General features: G+C 46.7%; 1 protein-coding gene across 1 annotated transcript; it reads right to left on the reverse strand.

Annotated features, from left to right (window-relative positions):
• On the reverse strand, window positions 1-13,095 carry LOC306767978 (serine/threonine-protein kinase Nek6-like; the record flags this gene model as incomplete). The annotated part of the gene is made up of 9 exons (XM_079256169.1): window positions 1-1,037; window positions 1,506-1,619; window positions 7,042-7,136; window positions 7,260-7,367; window positions 8,949-9,057; window positions 9,148-9,258; window positions 10,128-10,190; window positions 12,591-12,731; window positions 13,018-13,095. 9 exons carry the CDS (start codon window positions 13,093-13,095, stop codon window positions 927-929), a joined length of 930 nt encoding a protein of 309 aa, XP_079112295.1. The 3' UTR covers window positions 1-926.
• Window positions 13,096-14,813: the final 1,718 nt, after the last annotated feature.

The following is a 14,813-nucleotide window of genomic DNA, read 5'->3' on the forward strand; positions in this document are numbered from 1 at the left end:
TAGATGTCAAAGTTTGGCAACGGTGTTCAACGATCTGCAACGCCTTGGCTCTTAGCATTGCGTGACTCCAAAGTCTCGATCCTCAACGTTCCCAGTTTGATGTTCTTGCTGCATGAGGTGCACCAACCCAACGGGTTCTCCACCGGTCAGCCAGGCCGAGGAAGACCATTCGTCCAGACATGCAATCAGCATTTTCCCCATTTTACTGATCAAATCCAACGTTCAAGTTACGGTCAGGTAGCTTTCCTTCGCGTGTGTGTTGGTAAAATGTTCCCGCTCACGCCTCCCTGCATCGTCGGCGCTTGTTGCTTCTGGATGTGGTCGGGTTGGAGCGGGAGGAAATGTTCTTCAGTCTCTTGGCAGTTCTGCGACACATTTTACCGTAATACTTCTAGCAACTTCAGGCTGATATCATTTCAGACCCACCACGTAAAATTCAAGACAAAACTCTACAATTTCAGGACTTTTTAAGGTTTGAAAACACAGATTTGCAACTTTAAGAGTTTTTAAGACCCTGAAGGAACCCTGCTGTCGATCCATGAAGTCCAGTCCAGCTGAACATGTTCCGTCTTCTACCTGGAGGAGGGAACGGGTCGATAGAAGCCCACAGAGACACGGGTCCAGGTGGAAACATGAAAACCTCCCATCACACAACTTCTTCCAGTAGAAATAAAAACGACAACATTACGAGGCAGCCGAGGCTGAACAAGCAAACTGCAGGAGTCCAGCAGAAACACCAGCTGCAGACTGGGATCCAGGACCGGTGAAGGTCTACAAGACAGCTCTGCCTTCAGAAAGAACGGAGAAATGAACATGAATCCCCTGAACGCCTCACAACTCAGATACCTGTTCACTCAGAGAACAGGGTAAGGAGGTCCAGACCTCCAGGTCATCCTGGTGCAACAGGAGGCGGTCTGAGACCAGGTTCAGGTGCTGCAAGTCCACATGTGCATCTGTGTAGCGACCTGATGCACAAAGACAATGTCCGGCCTCTGGTCCGGATCCGGGTTGATGCACATGCCAACCAGATCCCGGAGCTGTGGGAAGGACGGATAACAGGTCTGTGTCAACAATTCAAGCTTTCTGATTGGTTTGACAGGAAGTGGCTCATCATCATTTCCAGGTGAAAATGAACGTCCAATCGGAAAACGGAAAGCCAATCAGTTCCTGGTAAAAACATGATAATAATAATGGTAATAACATGATAATAATAATGGTAATACCATGATAATGGTAATAACATGATAATAATGTAATAACATGATAATAATAATGGTAATAACATGATAATAATGGTAATAACATGATAATAATAATGGTAATAACTAACAATTATGGTGATATTGTAACTAACATGATAACAACAATAATGGTAATAAGATAATAACGATAATGGTAATATAATTATAATGATAATGGTAATATAATTATAATGATAATGGTAACGACATGATAACAATAACGGTAATAACATAATAATGTTTATAATGATAATGTTTTTCTACCTTCTCAGAGTAATGATCAGGAGGAAGAGGAGGATAATCACATTGTTCAATCTTCTCACAGAGGGACACGAGGTTCATCTTGTCTCCATAAAATGGACTCTGCAGTGCCGCCATCTGCAGACAGAAGACAACATCTGGATGAGAGGAGGTCCAGCAGGACCGCCTGCAGACCAGAAGACAACATCTGGATGAGAGGTGGTCCAGCAGGACCGCCTGCAGACCAGAAGACAACATCTGGATGAGAGGAGGTCCAGCAGGACCGCCTGCAGACCAGAAGACAACATCTGGATGAGAAGAGGTCCAGCAGGACCGGCTGCAGACCAGAAGACAACATCTGGATGAGAGGTGGTCCAGCAGGACCGCCTGCAGACCAGAAGACAACATCTGGATGAGAGGAGGTCCAGCAGGACCGCCTGCAGACCAGAAGACAACATCTGGATGAGAAGAGGTCCAGCAGGACCGGCTGCAGACCAGAAGACAACATCTGGATGAGAGGAGGTCCAGCAGGACCGGCTGCAGACCAGAAGACAACATCTGGATGAGAGGAGGTCCAGCAGGACCGCCTGCAGACCAGAAGACAACATCTGGATGAGAAGAGGTCCAGCAGGACCGCCTGCAGACCAGAAGACAACATCTGGATGAGAAGAGGTCCAGCAGGACCGCCTGCAGACCAGAAGACAACATCTGGATGAGAGGAGGTCCAGCAGGACCGCCTGCAGACCAGAAGACAACATCTGGATGAGAGGATGTCCAGCAGGACCGCCTGCAGACCAGAAGACAACATCTGGATGAGAGGAGGTCCAGCAGGACCGCCTGCAGACCAGAAGACAACATCTGGATGAGAGGAGGTCCAGCAGGACCGCCTGCAGACCAGAAGACAACATCTGGATGAGAAGAGGTCCAGCAGGACCGCCTGCAGACCAGAAGACAACATCTGGATGAGAAGAGGTCCAGCAGGACCGCCTGCAGACCAGAAGACAACATCTGGATGAGAGGAGGTCCAGCAGGACCGCCTGCAGACCAGAAGACAACATCTGGATGAGAGGAGGTCCAGCAGGACCGCCTGCAGACCATTCTTGGTTTGGAGTTCTGCTGCCGGTCGACCCGCATTCCTGTCCATCCCCAACCACAACCAGGAGGATGGACCTCCTTCCTGGTTCTTATGCTAGATCCTTCAGTTCCTCAGTTTTATTACTTGGTTTCTATGGAGACAGTTCTAGACTGGACTCATGTGGATCTAGTAGCGAACTGAACTGGTTTAGAACTGGGCTCCAGCGAACTGGGATACAACAAACTGAGCTGAGAGACTGCTCCAGTCTACCCAGTTTCTTTACTGGTAAAACTAAACCATAAAAATGATCCACATAGCATGATGATGATGAGAACATTGTGTCAGCATGAGGTCCTGCAGAAGCCGAGCCAGAAACCGCTGCTCTGACATCTCTTCCTCTCTAAACCTTTTCACCACGTCTGAATGAAGTGTGTGAAGGCGACCGACCTCGTACAGGAGACATCCTAGGCTTCCTCTTTAAACCTTTTCACGTCTGAATGAAGAGTGTGTGAAGGCGACCGACCTCGTACAGGAGACATCCTAGGCTTCCTCTCTAAACCTTTTCACCACGTCTGAATGGAGTGTGAAAGGCGACCGACCTCGTACAGGAGACATCCTAGGCTTCCTCTCTAAACCTTTTCACCACGTCTGAATGGAGTGTGAAAGGCGACCGACCTCGTACAGGAGACATCCTAGGCTTCCTCTCTAAACCTTTTCACCACGTCTGAATGGAGTGTGAAAGGCGACCGACCTCGTACAGGAGACATCCTAGGCTTCCTCTCTAAACCTTTTCACCACGTCTGAATGGAGTGTGAAAGGCGACCGACCTCGTACAGGAGACATCCTAGGCTTCCTCTCTAAACCTTTTCACCACGTCTGAATGGAGTGTGAAAGGCGACCGACCTCGTACAGGAGACATCCTAGGCTTCCTCTCTAAACCTTTTCACCACGTCTGAATGAATAGTGTGTGAAGGCGACCGACCTCATACAAGAGACATCCTAGGCTTCCTCTCTAAACCTTTTCACCACGTCTGAATGAAGTGTGTGAAAGGCGACCGACCTCATACAGGAGACATCCTAGGCTTCCTCTCTAAACCTTTTCACCACGTCTGAATGAATAGTGTGTGAAGGCGACCGACCTCGTACAAGAGACATCCTAGGCTTCCTCTCTAAACCTTTTCACCACGTCTGAATGAAGAGTGTGAAGGCGACCGACCTCGTACAGGAGACATCCTAGGCTTCCTCTCTAAACCTTTTCACCACGTCTGAATGAAGAGTGTGAAGGCGACCGACCTCGTACAGGAGACATCCTAGGCTTCCTCTCTAAACCTTTTCACCACGTCTGAATGAAGAGTGTGAAAGGCAACCGACCTCGTACAGGAGACATCCTAGGTTTCCTCTTTAAACCTTTTCATGTCTGAATGAATAGTGTGTGAAAGGCGACCGACCTCGTACAGGAGACATCCTAGGTTTCCTCTTTAAACCTTTTGACCACGTCTGAATGAAGTGTGTGAAAGGCGACCGACCTCGTACAGGAGACATCCTAGGCTTCCTCTTTAAACCTTTTCACGTCTGAATGAATAGTGTGTGAAGGCGACCGACCTCGTACAGGAGACATCCTAGGTTTCCTCTTTAAACCTTTTCACGTCTGAATGAATAGTGTGTGAAGGCGACCGACCTCGTACAGGAGACATCCTAGGCTTCCTCTCTAAACCTTTTCACCACGTCTGAATGAAGAGTGTGAAGGCGACCGACCTCGTACAGGAGACATCCTAGGCTTCCTCTCTAAACCTTTTCACCACGTCTGAATGAAGAGTGTGAAAGGCAACCGACCTCGTACAGGAGACATCCTAGGTTTCCTCTTTAAACCTTTTCATGTCTGAATGAATAGTGTGTGAAAGGCGACCGACCTCGTACAGGAGACATCCTAGGTTTCCTCTTTAAACCTTTTGACCACGTCTGAATGAAGTGTGTGAAAGGCGACCGACCTCGTACAGGAGACATCCTAGGCTTCCTCTTTAAACCTTTTCACGTCTGAATGAATAGTGTGTGAAGGCGACCGACCTCGTACAGGAGACATCCTAGGTTTCCTCTTTAAACCTTTTCACGTCTGAATGAATAGTGTGTGAAGGCGACCGACCTCGTACAGGAGACATCCTAGGCTTCCTCTCTAAACCTTTTCACCACGTCTGAATGAAGTGTGTGAAAGCCGACCGACCTCGTACAGGAGACATCCTAGGCTTCCTCTCTAAACCTTTTCACCACATCTGAATGAATGGTGTGTGAAGGCGACCGACCTCGTACAGGAGACATCCTAGGCTTCCTCTCTAAACCTTTTGACCACGTCTGAATGAATAGTGTGTGAAAGGCGACCGACCTCGTACAGGAGACATCCTAGGTTTCCTCTTTAAACCTTTTGACCACGTCTGAATGAAGTGTGTGAAAGGCGACCGACCTTGTACAGGAGACATCCTAGGCTTCCTCTTTAAACCTTTTCACGTCTGAATGAATAGTGTGTGAAGGCGACCGACCTCGTACAGGAGACATCCTAGGTTTCCTCTTTAAACCTTTTCACGTCTGAATGAATAGTGTGTGAAGGCGACCGACCTCGTACAGGAGACATCCTAGGCTTCCTCTCTAAACCTTTTCACCACGTCTGAATGAAGTGTGTGAAAGGCGACCGACCTCGTACAGGAGACATCCTAGGCTTCCTCTCTAAACCTTTTCACCACGTCTGAATGAAGTGTGTGAAAGGCGACCGACCTCGTACAAGAGACATCCTAGGCTTCCTCTTTAAACCTTTTCACCACGTCTGAATGAAGAGTGTGAAAGGCGACCGACCTCATACAGGAGACATCCTAGGCTTCCTCTCTAAACCTTTTCACCACGTCTGAATGAAGAGTGTGAAAGGCGACCGACCTCGTACAGGAGACATCCTAGGCTTCCTCTCTAAACCTTTTCACCACGTCTGAATGAAGAGTGTGAAAGGCGACCGACCTCGTACAGGAGACATCCTAGGCTTCCTCTCTAAACCTTTTCACCACGTCTGAATGAAGAGTGTGAAAGGCGACCGACCTCGTACAGGAGACATCCTAGGCTTCCTCTCTAAACCTTTTCACCACGTCTGAATGAAGAGTGTGAAAGGCGACCGTCCTCGTACAAGAGACATCCTAGGCTTCCTCTCTAAACCTTTTGACCACGTCTGAATGAAGAGTGTGTGAAGGCGACCGACCTCATACAGGAGACATCCTAGGCTTCCTCTTTAAACCTTTTCACCACGTCTGAATGAAGAGTGTGAAAGCCGACCGACCTCGTACAGGAGACATCCTAGGCTTCCTCTCTAAACCTTTTCACCACATCTGAATGAATGGTGTGTGAAGGCGACCGACCTCGTACAGGAGACATCCTAGGCTTCCTCTCTAAACCTTTTGACCACGTCTGAATGAATAGTGTGTGAAAGGCGACCGACCTCGTACAGGAGACATCCTAGGCTTCCTCTTTAAACCTTTTCACGTCTGAATGAATAGTGTGTGAAGGCGACCGACCTCGTACAGGAGACATCCTAGGTTTCCTCTTTAAACCTTTTCACGTCTGAATGAATAGTGTGTGAAGGCGACCGACCTCGTACAGGAGACATCCTAGGCTTCCTCTCTAAACCTTTTCACCACGTCTGAATGAAGAGTGTGAAAGGCGACCGACCTCGTACAAGAGACATCCTAGGCTTCCTCTCTAAACCTTTTGACCACGTCTGAATGAAGAGTGTGTGAAGGCGACCGACCTCATACAGGAGACATCCTAGGCTTCCTCTTTAAACCTTTTCACCACGTCTGAATGAATAGTGTGTGAAGGCGACCGACCTCGTACAGGAGACATCCTAGGCTTCCTCTCTAAACCTTTTGACCACTACTGAATGAATAGTGTGTGAAGGCGACCGACCTCATACAGGAGACATCCTAGGCTTCCTCTCTAAACCTTTTCACCACGTCTGAATGAAGAGTGTGAAAGGCGACCGACCTCGTACAAGAGACATCCTAGGCTTCCTCTCTAAACCTTTTCACCACGTCTGAATGAAGAGTGTGTGAAGGCGACCGACCTCATACAGGAGACATCCTAGGCTTCCTCTTTAAACCTTTTCACCACGTCTGAATGAAGAGTGTGAAAGCCGACCGACCTCGTACAGGAGACATCCTAGGCTTCCTCTCTAAACCTTTTCACCACGTCTGAATGAATAGTGTGTGAAGGCGACCGACCTCGTACAGGAGACATCCTAGGCTTCCTCTCTAAACCTTTTGACCACGACTGAATGAATAGTGTGTGAAGGCGACCGACCTCGTACAGGAGACATCCTAGGCTTCCTCTCTAAACCTTTTCACCACGTCTGAATGAAGAGTGTGAAAGGCGACCGACCTCGTACAGGAGACATCCTAGGCTTCCTCTCTAAACCTTTTCACCACGTCTGAATGAAGTGTGTGAAAGGCGACCGACCTCGTACAGGAGACATCCTAGGGACCAGATGTCCGACTTAAAGTTGTAGCCGTTCTCATGGATCCTCTCCGGTGACATGTAGTACGGCGTTCCCACTGGAGCACAAAATCACAACCAGCCCTCAAAACCTTCATGTAATCATCTCTGACTGGAATATTACTGGTTTTGTTCCAACTCACAGAAAACCAGCAGGTTAGAAAAGACTTGAGGGTTTTTACCTAAAGAATGAGCTGCAGTGGTTTTAGAGCTGAAGAATCGGCCCAGGCCGAGGTCGCCCAGCTTCACCTCTCCCGTGGCGGTTATGAACACATTGGCTGGCTTGATATCTGGTTTAAACACATTAAATCTTCCGTTAGACACATTCTGGTATCCAGTATGAACCCAACTGGTTGTACTGGATGCAGCTTCTGGTTCGGAGTGGAAAAACTGTAAAAACCAGGATGAGAGGATGTGGCTCCAGCTAAACCTCAGTAATGAGCTCAAAGACAGCGAGACAGGACCTGGCAACATGCAGATTAACATACAGCGGGGTGAGGGGAAAACTAGTAACATATACATTCATCTAGTAAAAACAAAACATGAACATAATATTTTCAATTAAAGAAAAACAAAAGAAATAAATGAAAGATGATAAAAAGTAAAAAGTATAAAAAATGTTTTTATAGAATTTAAAAAAGCATGAATTTATTTTTAAATAGAGAAAGTAAAAGTTAAAAAAAGGAAAATTACAGAAATTATTGTTTCAAATTTTGTAAAATAATCTTAAAAATATATAAAAATACTCTAAATTAAAAGGATTAAAGAAAATATAAAATATTTGTTAAAAAAGAAATAATATATAAGACATGATGTTTCCATGTTTTGTCAGATTCTGAGGCTAAAATGATGTAAGACGAAAGTATGAACAGAAAGCAGCATAAAGAGCAACCAGAAGTTTGTAGAAATAACACACAGATCAGCAGTGACCAGGCCTTTTCTCATCTGCACATCATTCTCTCACGTCTGACACACACACACACACACACACACACACACACACACTTCTTCCTGCTACTATCTCCCTGCTATCCTCACTAAAGCACCTCCAGGTGACACCATTCATTTAACTTTGATCTTAGGATCGCTGCCCGTAAAGAAAGACGGTAAGCAGATGTAATGGCAGCCAATGGGGCCCGTTTGGCCTCTAAGGTTTCTGTTCCACCAGCACCTACCAATCCCAACCCCACTTCTCTAGCGAGAAGACTGTTGGTGTTGCTGATACGACCCAGTTGTCACTGGGGATCATGACTAATCAATTTCTGGCCAACGGTGGCCTGAAAGCTGTACGCCTCACATATTTGGCAAACTTCACACCGTTGGACCACAACAGAGGTGCTAAAGATGTGTTTACTCTGCCCGAAAGATCCGGATCAAAATGCCCAACAAACCAGGAGGAGCAGCATCGGGCTGGGCGTTGCTGGCAGAAATGGGCCGAAAGGGCCCCAGTGGGAGGATCTGATGCAATATAAATAATCCAGTCAAATTAAAGCTGTTTTGTGACGCAAAGTCTGACAGGAAGTGTCTTCATCATCATGTCCAGGTGAAAATAGAGGTCTCTTAGCAACATGGTGGTGATGATGATGAAGATGTGATAAATAATGGTGGATTTACCATCTAGAGTCTCTGAATAAACACTACATGTTGTGTCTGGATTGTAGACCTCCTGGACGGATAGAAACGCTGGAAAACCTCCGTAGACCAGCTGGAGGGTCACATGACCATCACAGAATTCCACACTGATGTTCCTGATAATGATCAAAGATTTCTGGGAGGTCTAGCAAAGTTTTAAAGGTAAAAGAGGGAAAAAACAAGACAATGCAGATACAGAAGATGTAGCGACAGACTGGCCAGCAGAACGAGAGAATTACCACGGTGCATTATCCTGCGGGAGTGCATGTGCTCCAGAGCACCGCACAGCTGCACAAAATACTTCCACACAGTCCTCTCCGGGATGAGTCGCCTCTTTCTCTTGAAGTACTGAAGAAAATAAAGAAAGGGAGAATTTTCATGGAACAGGAAAGGCCACAGCGATACGCCATGTTAATAAACCATGCCGGGGGTTCGGACCTTTATCATCTGGGACAGATCCCCGGCGTCCGCCAGCTCCAGGACGATGTTCAGCTCGCTGTCTTCGATGAAGGAGTCTAGGTACTTGATGATGTTGGGATGATTCAGCTGCTGCAGAGGACAGAAAGCAACACAAAGTGGAAGGTTTCACATGAGCAGGAGATCACAAAAACTTTCCTCTTTTATTCCATCTGGAATAGAAAGGGATGGTTCAATCATCAGGAACAAATCAGACTATTCTGCTTTGATACATATGAATATATGAACATGAAAACATGTAAATCTTAAGTGTAACTGTAACAGAAAGACCTCAGGAAGAATATCTGCAGCTCGCTGCTGCAAGCTAAAAACCTCCATCTCTGCTGTGCAGAATAAAAAAAATTCTGAATCTGATGGACAGACACGTCCAGCCTGAGCAGGACAGAGCTACAGAATAACATGCCATTTTATTTCATCATAAATGTCATTTAACGCGCCTACCAGGGTCTTTACTGATCGCATTTAATTTGGGCTTACTCCTTGACCACCTCGGCCACACTTTAAGTTTTACCTGTTCTGGATTATTTCATACACAGTAATTCATTTGCTTTATTTGTAGATGGTTAACATCAAACCAGCATCCCTCTAGGTCTGGCTTTCAACTTTAACGGGGCTGGAAATTCAGAAAAAGTGTTTCATATGAAATGAAATGAAATTGACCTTAAACAACCCCCCATTATAATAGTAAGGGAAACACCCCGTTACAGTGACATACTAAATTTTGTCCATCTGCTCGTCAGTCAGCAGGATCATCTGAAGTTTTCCCAAAACGTGCTGTTAAGATGCTCATAAAACAGGACTCAACTTGGTGAAAGATGGAAAATGGTCCAACCAGAAGGAAGAAAAAGAAGCCAAAACAATGAAATTCAAGTAAACACAGCTATAAAAGCATTCATAGGTTCTTTTTCTCATTGAGCCACAGCAACTGTGTCGACGTTTACCTTCAGTAGATCAATCTCTTTGATGCAGTCCTGGCAAGCTTTGGCGTCCATCTTCTCAAAGATCTGCTATGACAAAGATAACATGGATGTAACATCTCCATTGTGGCCATGGATTGCTAACGCGAGGCAACAAGATGGCTACGATGTGCCCATGGATTGTTAACGCGAGGCAACAAGATGGCTACGATGTGCCCATGGATTGTTAACGCGAGGCAACAAGATGGCTACGATGTGCCCATGGATTGCTAACGCGAGGGGAACAAGATGGCTACGATGTGCCCATGGATTGCTAACGCTAGGCAACAAGATGGCTACGATGTGCCCATGGATTGCTAACGCTAGGCAACAAGATGGCTACGATGTGCCCATGGATTGCTAACGCTAGGCAACAAGATGGCTACGATGTGCCCATGGATTGCTAAAGCGAGGCAACAAGATGGCTACGATGTGCCCATGGATTGTTAACGCGAGGCAACAAGATGGCTACGATGTGCCCATGGATAGCTAACGCGAGGGAACAAGATGGCTAAATTGTGCCCATGGATTGTTAACGCGAGGCAACAAGATGGCTACATTGTGCCCATGGATAGCTAACGCGAGGGAACAAGATGGCTACATTGTGCCCATGGATTGCTAACGCGAGGGAACAAGATGGCTACGTTGTGCCCATGGATTGTTAACGCGAGGCAACAAGATGGCTACATTGTGCCCATGGATTGCTAACGCGAGGCAACAAGATGGCTACATTGTGCCCATGGATTGCTAACGCGAGGGGAACAAGATGGCTACATTGTGCCCATGGATTGTTAACGCGAGGCAACAAGATGGCTACATTGTGGCCATGGATTGCTAACGCGAGGGAACAAGATGGCTAAATTGTGCCCATGGATTGCTAACGCGAGGGAACAAGATGGCTACGATGTGCCCATGGATTGCTAACGCGAGGCAACAAGATGGCTACGATGTGCCCATGGATTGCTAACGCGAGGCAACAAGATGGCTACGATGTGCCCATGGATTGCTAACGCGAGGCAACAAGATGGCTACGATGTACCCATGGATTGCTAACGCGAGGCAACAAGATGGCTACGATGTGCCCATGGATTGCTAACGCGAGGCAGCAAGATGGCTACGATGTGCCCATGGATTGCTAACGCGAGGCAACAAGATGGCTACGATGTGCCCATGGATTGCTAACGCGAGGCAACAAGATGGCTACGATGTGCCCATGGATTGTTAACGCGAGGGAACAAGATGGCTACGATGTGCCCATGGATTGCTAACGCGAGGCAACAAGATGGCTACGATGTGCCCATGGATTGCTAACGCGAGGCAACAAGATGGCTACGATGTGCCCATGGATTGCTAACGCAAGGGAACAAGATGGCTACGATGTGCCCATGGATTGCTAACGCGAGGGGAACAAGATGGCTACATTGTGCCCATGGATTGTTAACGCGAGGCAACAAGATGGCTACATTGTGCCCATGGATTGCTAACGCGAGGGAACAAGATGGCTAAATTGTGCCCATGGATTGCTAACGCGAGGGGAACAAGATGGCTACGATGTGCCCATGGATTGTTAACGCGAGGCAACAAGATGGCTACATTGTGCCCATGGATTGCTAACGCGGGGGGAACAAGATGGCTACATTGTGCCCATGGATTGCTAACGTAAGGCAACAAGATGGCTACGATGTGCCCATGGATTGTTAATGCGAGGGAACAAGATGGCTACGATGTGCCCATGGATTGCTAACGCGAGGCAACAAGATGGCTACATTGTGCCCATGGATTGCTAACGCAAGGCAACAAGATGGCTACGATGTGCCCATGGATTGCTAACGCGAGGGAACAAGATGGCTACGATGTGCCCATGGATTGCTAACGCGAGGCAACAAGATGGCTACGATGTGCCCATGGATTGCTAACGCGAGGCAACAAGATGGCTACGATGTGCCCATGGATTGCTAACGCGAGGCAACAAGATGGCTACGATGTGCCCATGGATTGCTAACGCGAGGCAACAAGATGGCTACGTTGTGGCCATGCATTGCTAACGCGAGTGAATGACCAAGTCGTAGACAAACATTACTAACTAGAGGGAAGGAGATTATTACATCGCAGACATGGATTATTAATGAGGAAACAAGGAAATGAGTTAACTGTCACCAGCAGCATCAGCAGCCGGACAGTGTTTTCACCCTGTTTTTCTTCCAAAATCTGCCTTCAGAATCAGAATTCAGTCTTGTTTTAAATGAATTGATCACATTGCAAGCTGCCACAGCAACCAGCAGTATCAGTATATAAAATTTTGGGTTTATAGTAGGACGTATGCCTTCCACAACCTAGAATGCAGATTTCACCGTCACTGCTGAACAGTGTTCCTGGCGTTTTTTGTTTGTACCAAACCATAGCAAACAGCCCAGAATGTCTTTCAGTACTCTGCCATCAATACTCTACCTGGACTTTCTTTAGTGCAACCAGCTGTCCTTCCAGCAGGTATGTGGCCTTGTAGACCTCACTGAACTGGCCACAACCAATCTTCTTCTCAATGCGGAAGTTTGCCATGGTGCAGAAGTATTTACAGCTTGGCACGTTTTTCTACGCAGAGAAAACACCTCAAGATTGTACAGCACTTTGTTTCAACTATGGTTGTTTTAAAGGGCTTTATAAATAAAGTTAAACTGATTTGAGTAGCGCATTAAAATCCCAAACAGAACTGTCCATTAAACCCTTTCAGGTTATAATACGCTTTTTTTACTCCCATTCTGGTTTTAATTCATCATATGAAGGGAAATTTGACTAAGTTGGCCTGAAAGGTCAACAGGGCAATAATTGAAATAATTACATATTTGACCAACTTGATAATGATAGAAGTGAGTCCTACCTGATCCACCTGATTGGGAAGCTTGCACAGATTGTTGAGGTTATCTAAGGCAGGTTGGTTGTTGTTCTGGGCCTCCATAGTGGTCCACACCCACAGCTGAAACACAAAAACAAAGCAAACATTTTTATTCTTAGAGCATAAAAAACCTTGAGAACAGTCGGATACACCATCTCCATGGAAACACACCTGGAGAGGGCTGTGATCAGAATCCGGATCAAAACTACATCTTTTTATCCAGGCTAGGAATTTCAGATGATATATGATGAATAAATACATGTTGTGATGATTTCATTGCAGATCATAAAAACTGAATGTCACTGCTTTGTTATGTTGCATGGCAACAAACTACATGTTTTGTAGAGGATCCATGTAAACTGGTGTTGACTCTCCAATACCAGATTTATTAAAGAAACAAGTATCTTCCCAATAAAAAAAATGGTCATAACATTACCAGATAATGATTATTCCAGATAAATACTACCAGATAAATAATGATATTAGGTAATAATGATAAGAATAGAAAGCAAGCAATGGACATGCACTATGCAGAGGTAAATGGAGAGAATCAGCTCCTGATGTGACTGAACAATCCTACAAAGATACTGAGGATGCTGTCTTACTGAAGCGTTAACGTTTTTCCAGAATATTCAGTGGCAATCTTTCCTCCTCTCCACATGGCTACACCGGTCATGGTAACTCAGATAGAAGCTGTTTATATAGTAAAAAACAGTCATATTGTGGCTGATTGACCCGTCTTGAACAAAAAGCAAGAAGGTAAACGGATGGTTTTGATTGGTTCTGCACTCTCCACTTCCTGCTGCTGATTTTGAGCTCCAGCTGGAGTCTGGTGCGGCTGGGCCTGAAAACTTCACGCCATTTTGCGTGACACGGTACATCAAAGTCAGTATTGTTGGAAGGAATCTTCCGTCTCCCACATGACACCATTCTGGGTGGCGATGCCATAATCCATGGATGTGAAAGGTCAAATGTTAGAGCACCACCTCACACTGTATCTGCAGTGCGACTTGGTTTCTGAGGATGCCAACCTTACATTCCAGCAGGCAACAACTGTGGTCTTAATGAGCATCATGGTTTGGGCCTTGCTCTGTATCCTGCTTGTGTTGTGGTCCCCGGAAGTCTGTGTTGAACTCTGATCCTTTCAGAACAGACGATCCAGATGAGGCTGGAGGGAACATGTCAATGTTCCTGCTGTAGAGCCCGAGAGCTCCGGTAAGGGTCAAAACTGGGTCCGCAACATTACCAGAGGTTGTTGAGCCTTGTGTGACCCTGTTCTGGCTGAAACTCCACTGAGACTTGGGGCTTTGGGGTCTGCTGATGTTGGTTTCTATTTGGAAGGCAGCATTCGTATGCAGAAATGGACATCTTCCAATCTTTGACTGGTTTCAATACCCTGCAGGACCACACAGTGACTGTGTCAGCCGGCAGAATACACAGTATATACAGTAGAGTGTTCAGAGAAGAGTGATCACACCAATGTGACCCCGCCTACACAAAGGTGTGAGGCAGGCCAGAACGACCCCGAGACCTGGGAGATTGGTAGCCACCCAGCCGCTGAGCCCCTGTGACAGCAGGAGGCCCCAGCCAGAGCCCCCGACAGTCACAGGGGAAACAGGCCCCAGAGGATGCAGACCGGCAAACGCCAGCCCCGCCCAGCACCGGCGCACAGACGGAGTTCGTTTCTTCTACGATTAGGTGAAAAAAGCAACAGCGAGTTGCCAATAACGCCATGTAGCCCCAGCAAAAATGACCCAAGTTTACTGACATCACATCCGCCA

The sequence above is a fragment of the Telmatherina bonti genome (genome assembly GCF_933228915.1).
Source record: "Telmatherina bonti genome assembly, chromosome: 17".
In the NCBI taxonomy this organism is placed as follows: Eukaryota; Metazoa; Chordata; class Actinopteri; order Atheriniformes; family Telmatherinidae; genus Telmatherina; species Telmatherina bonti.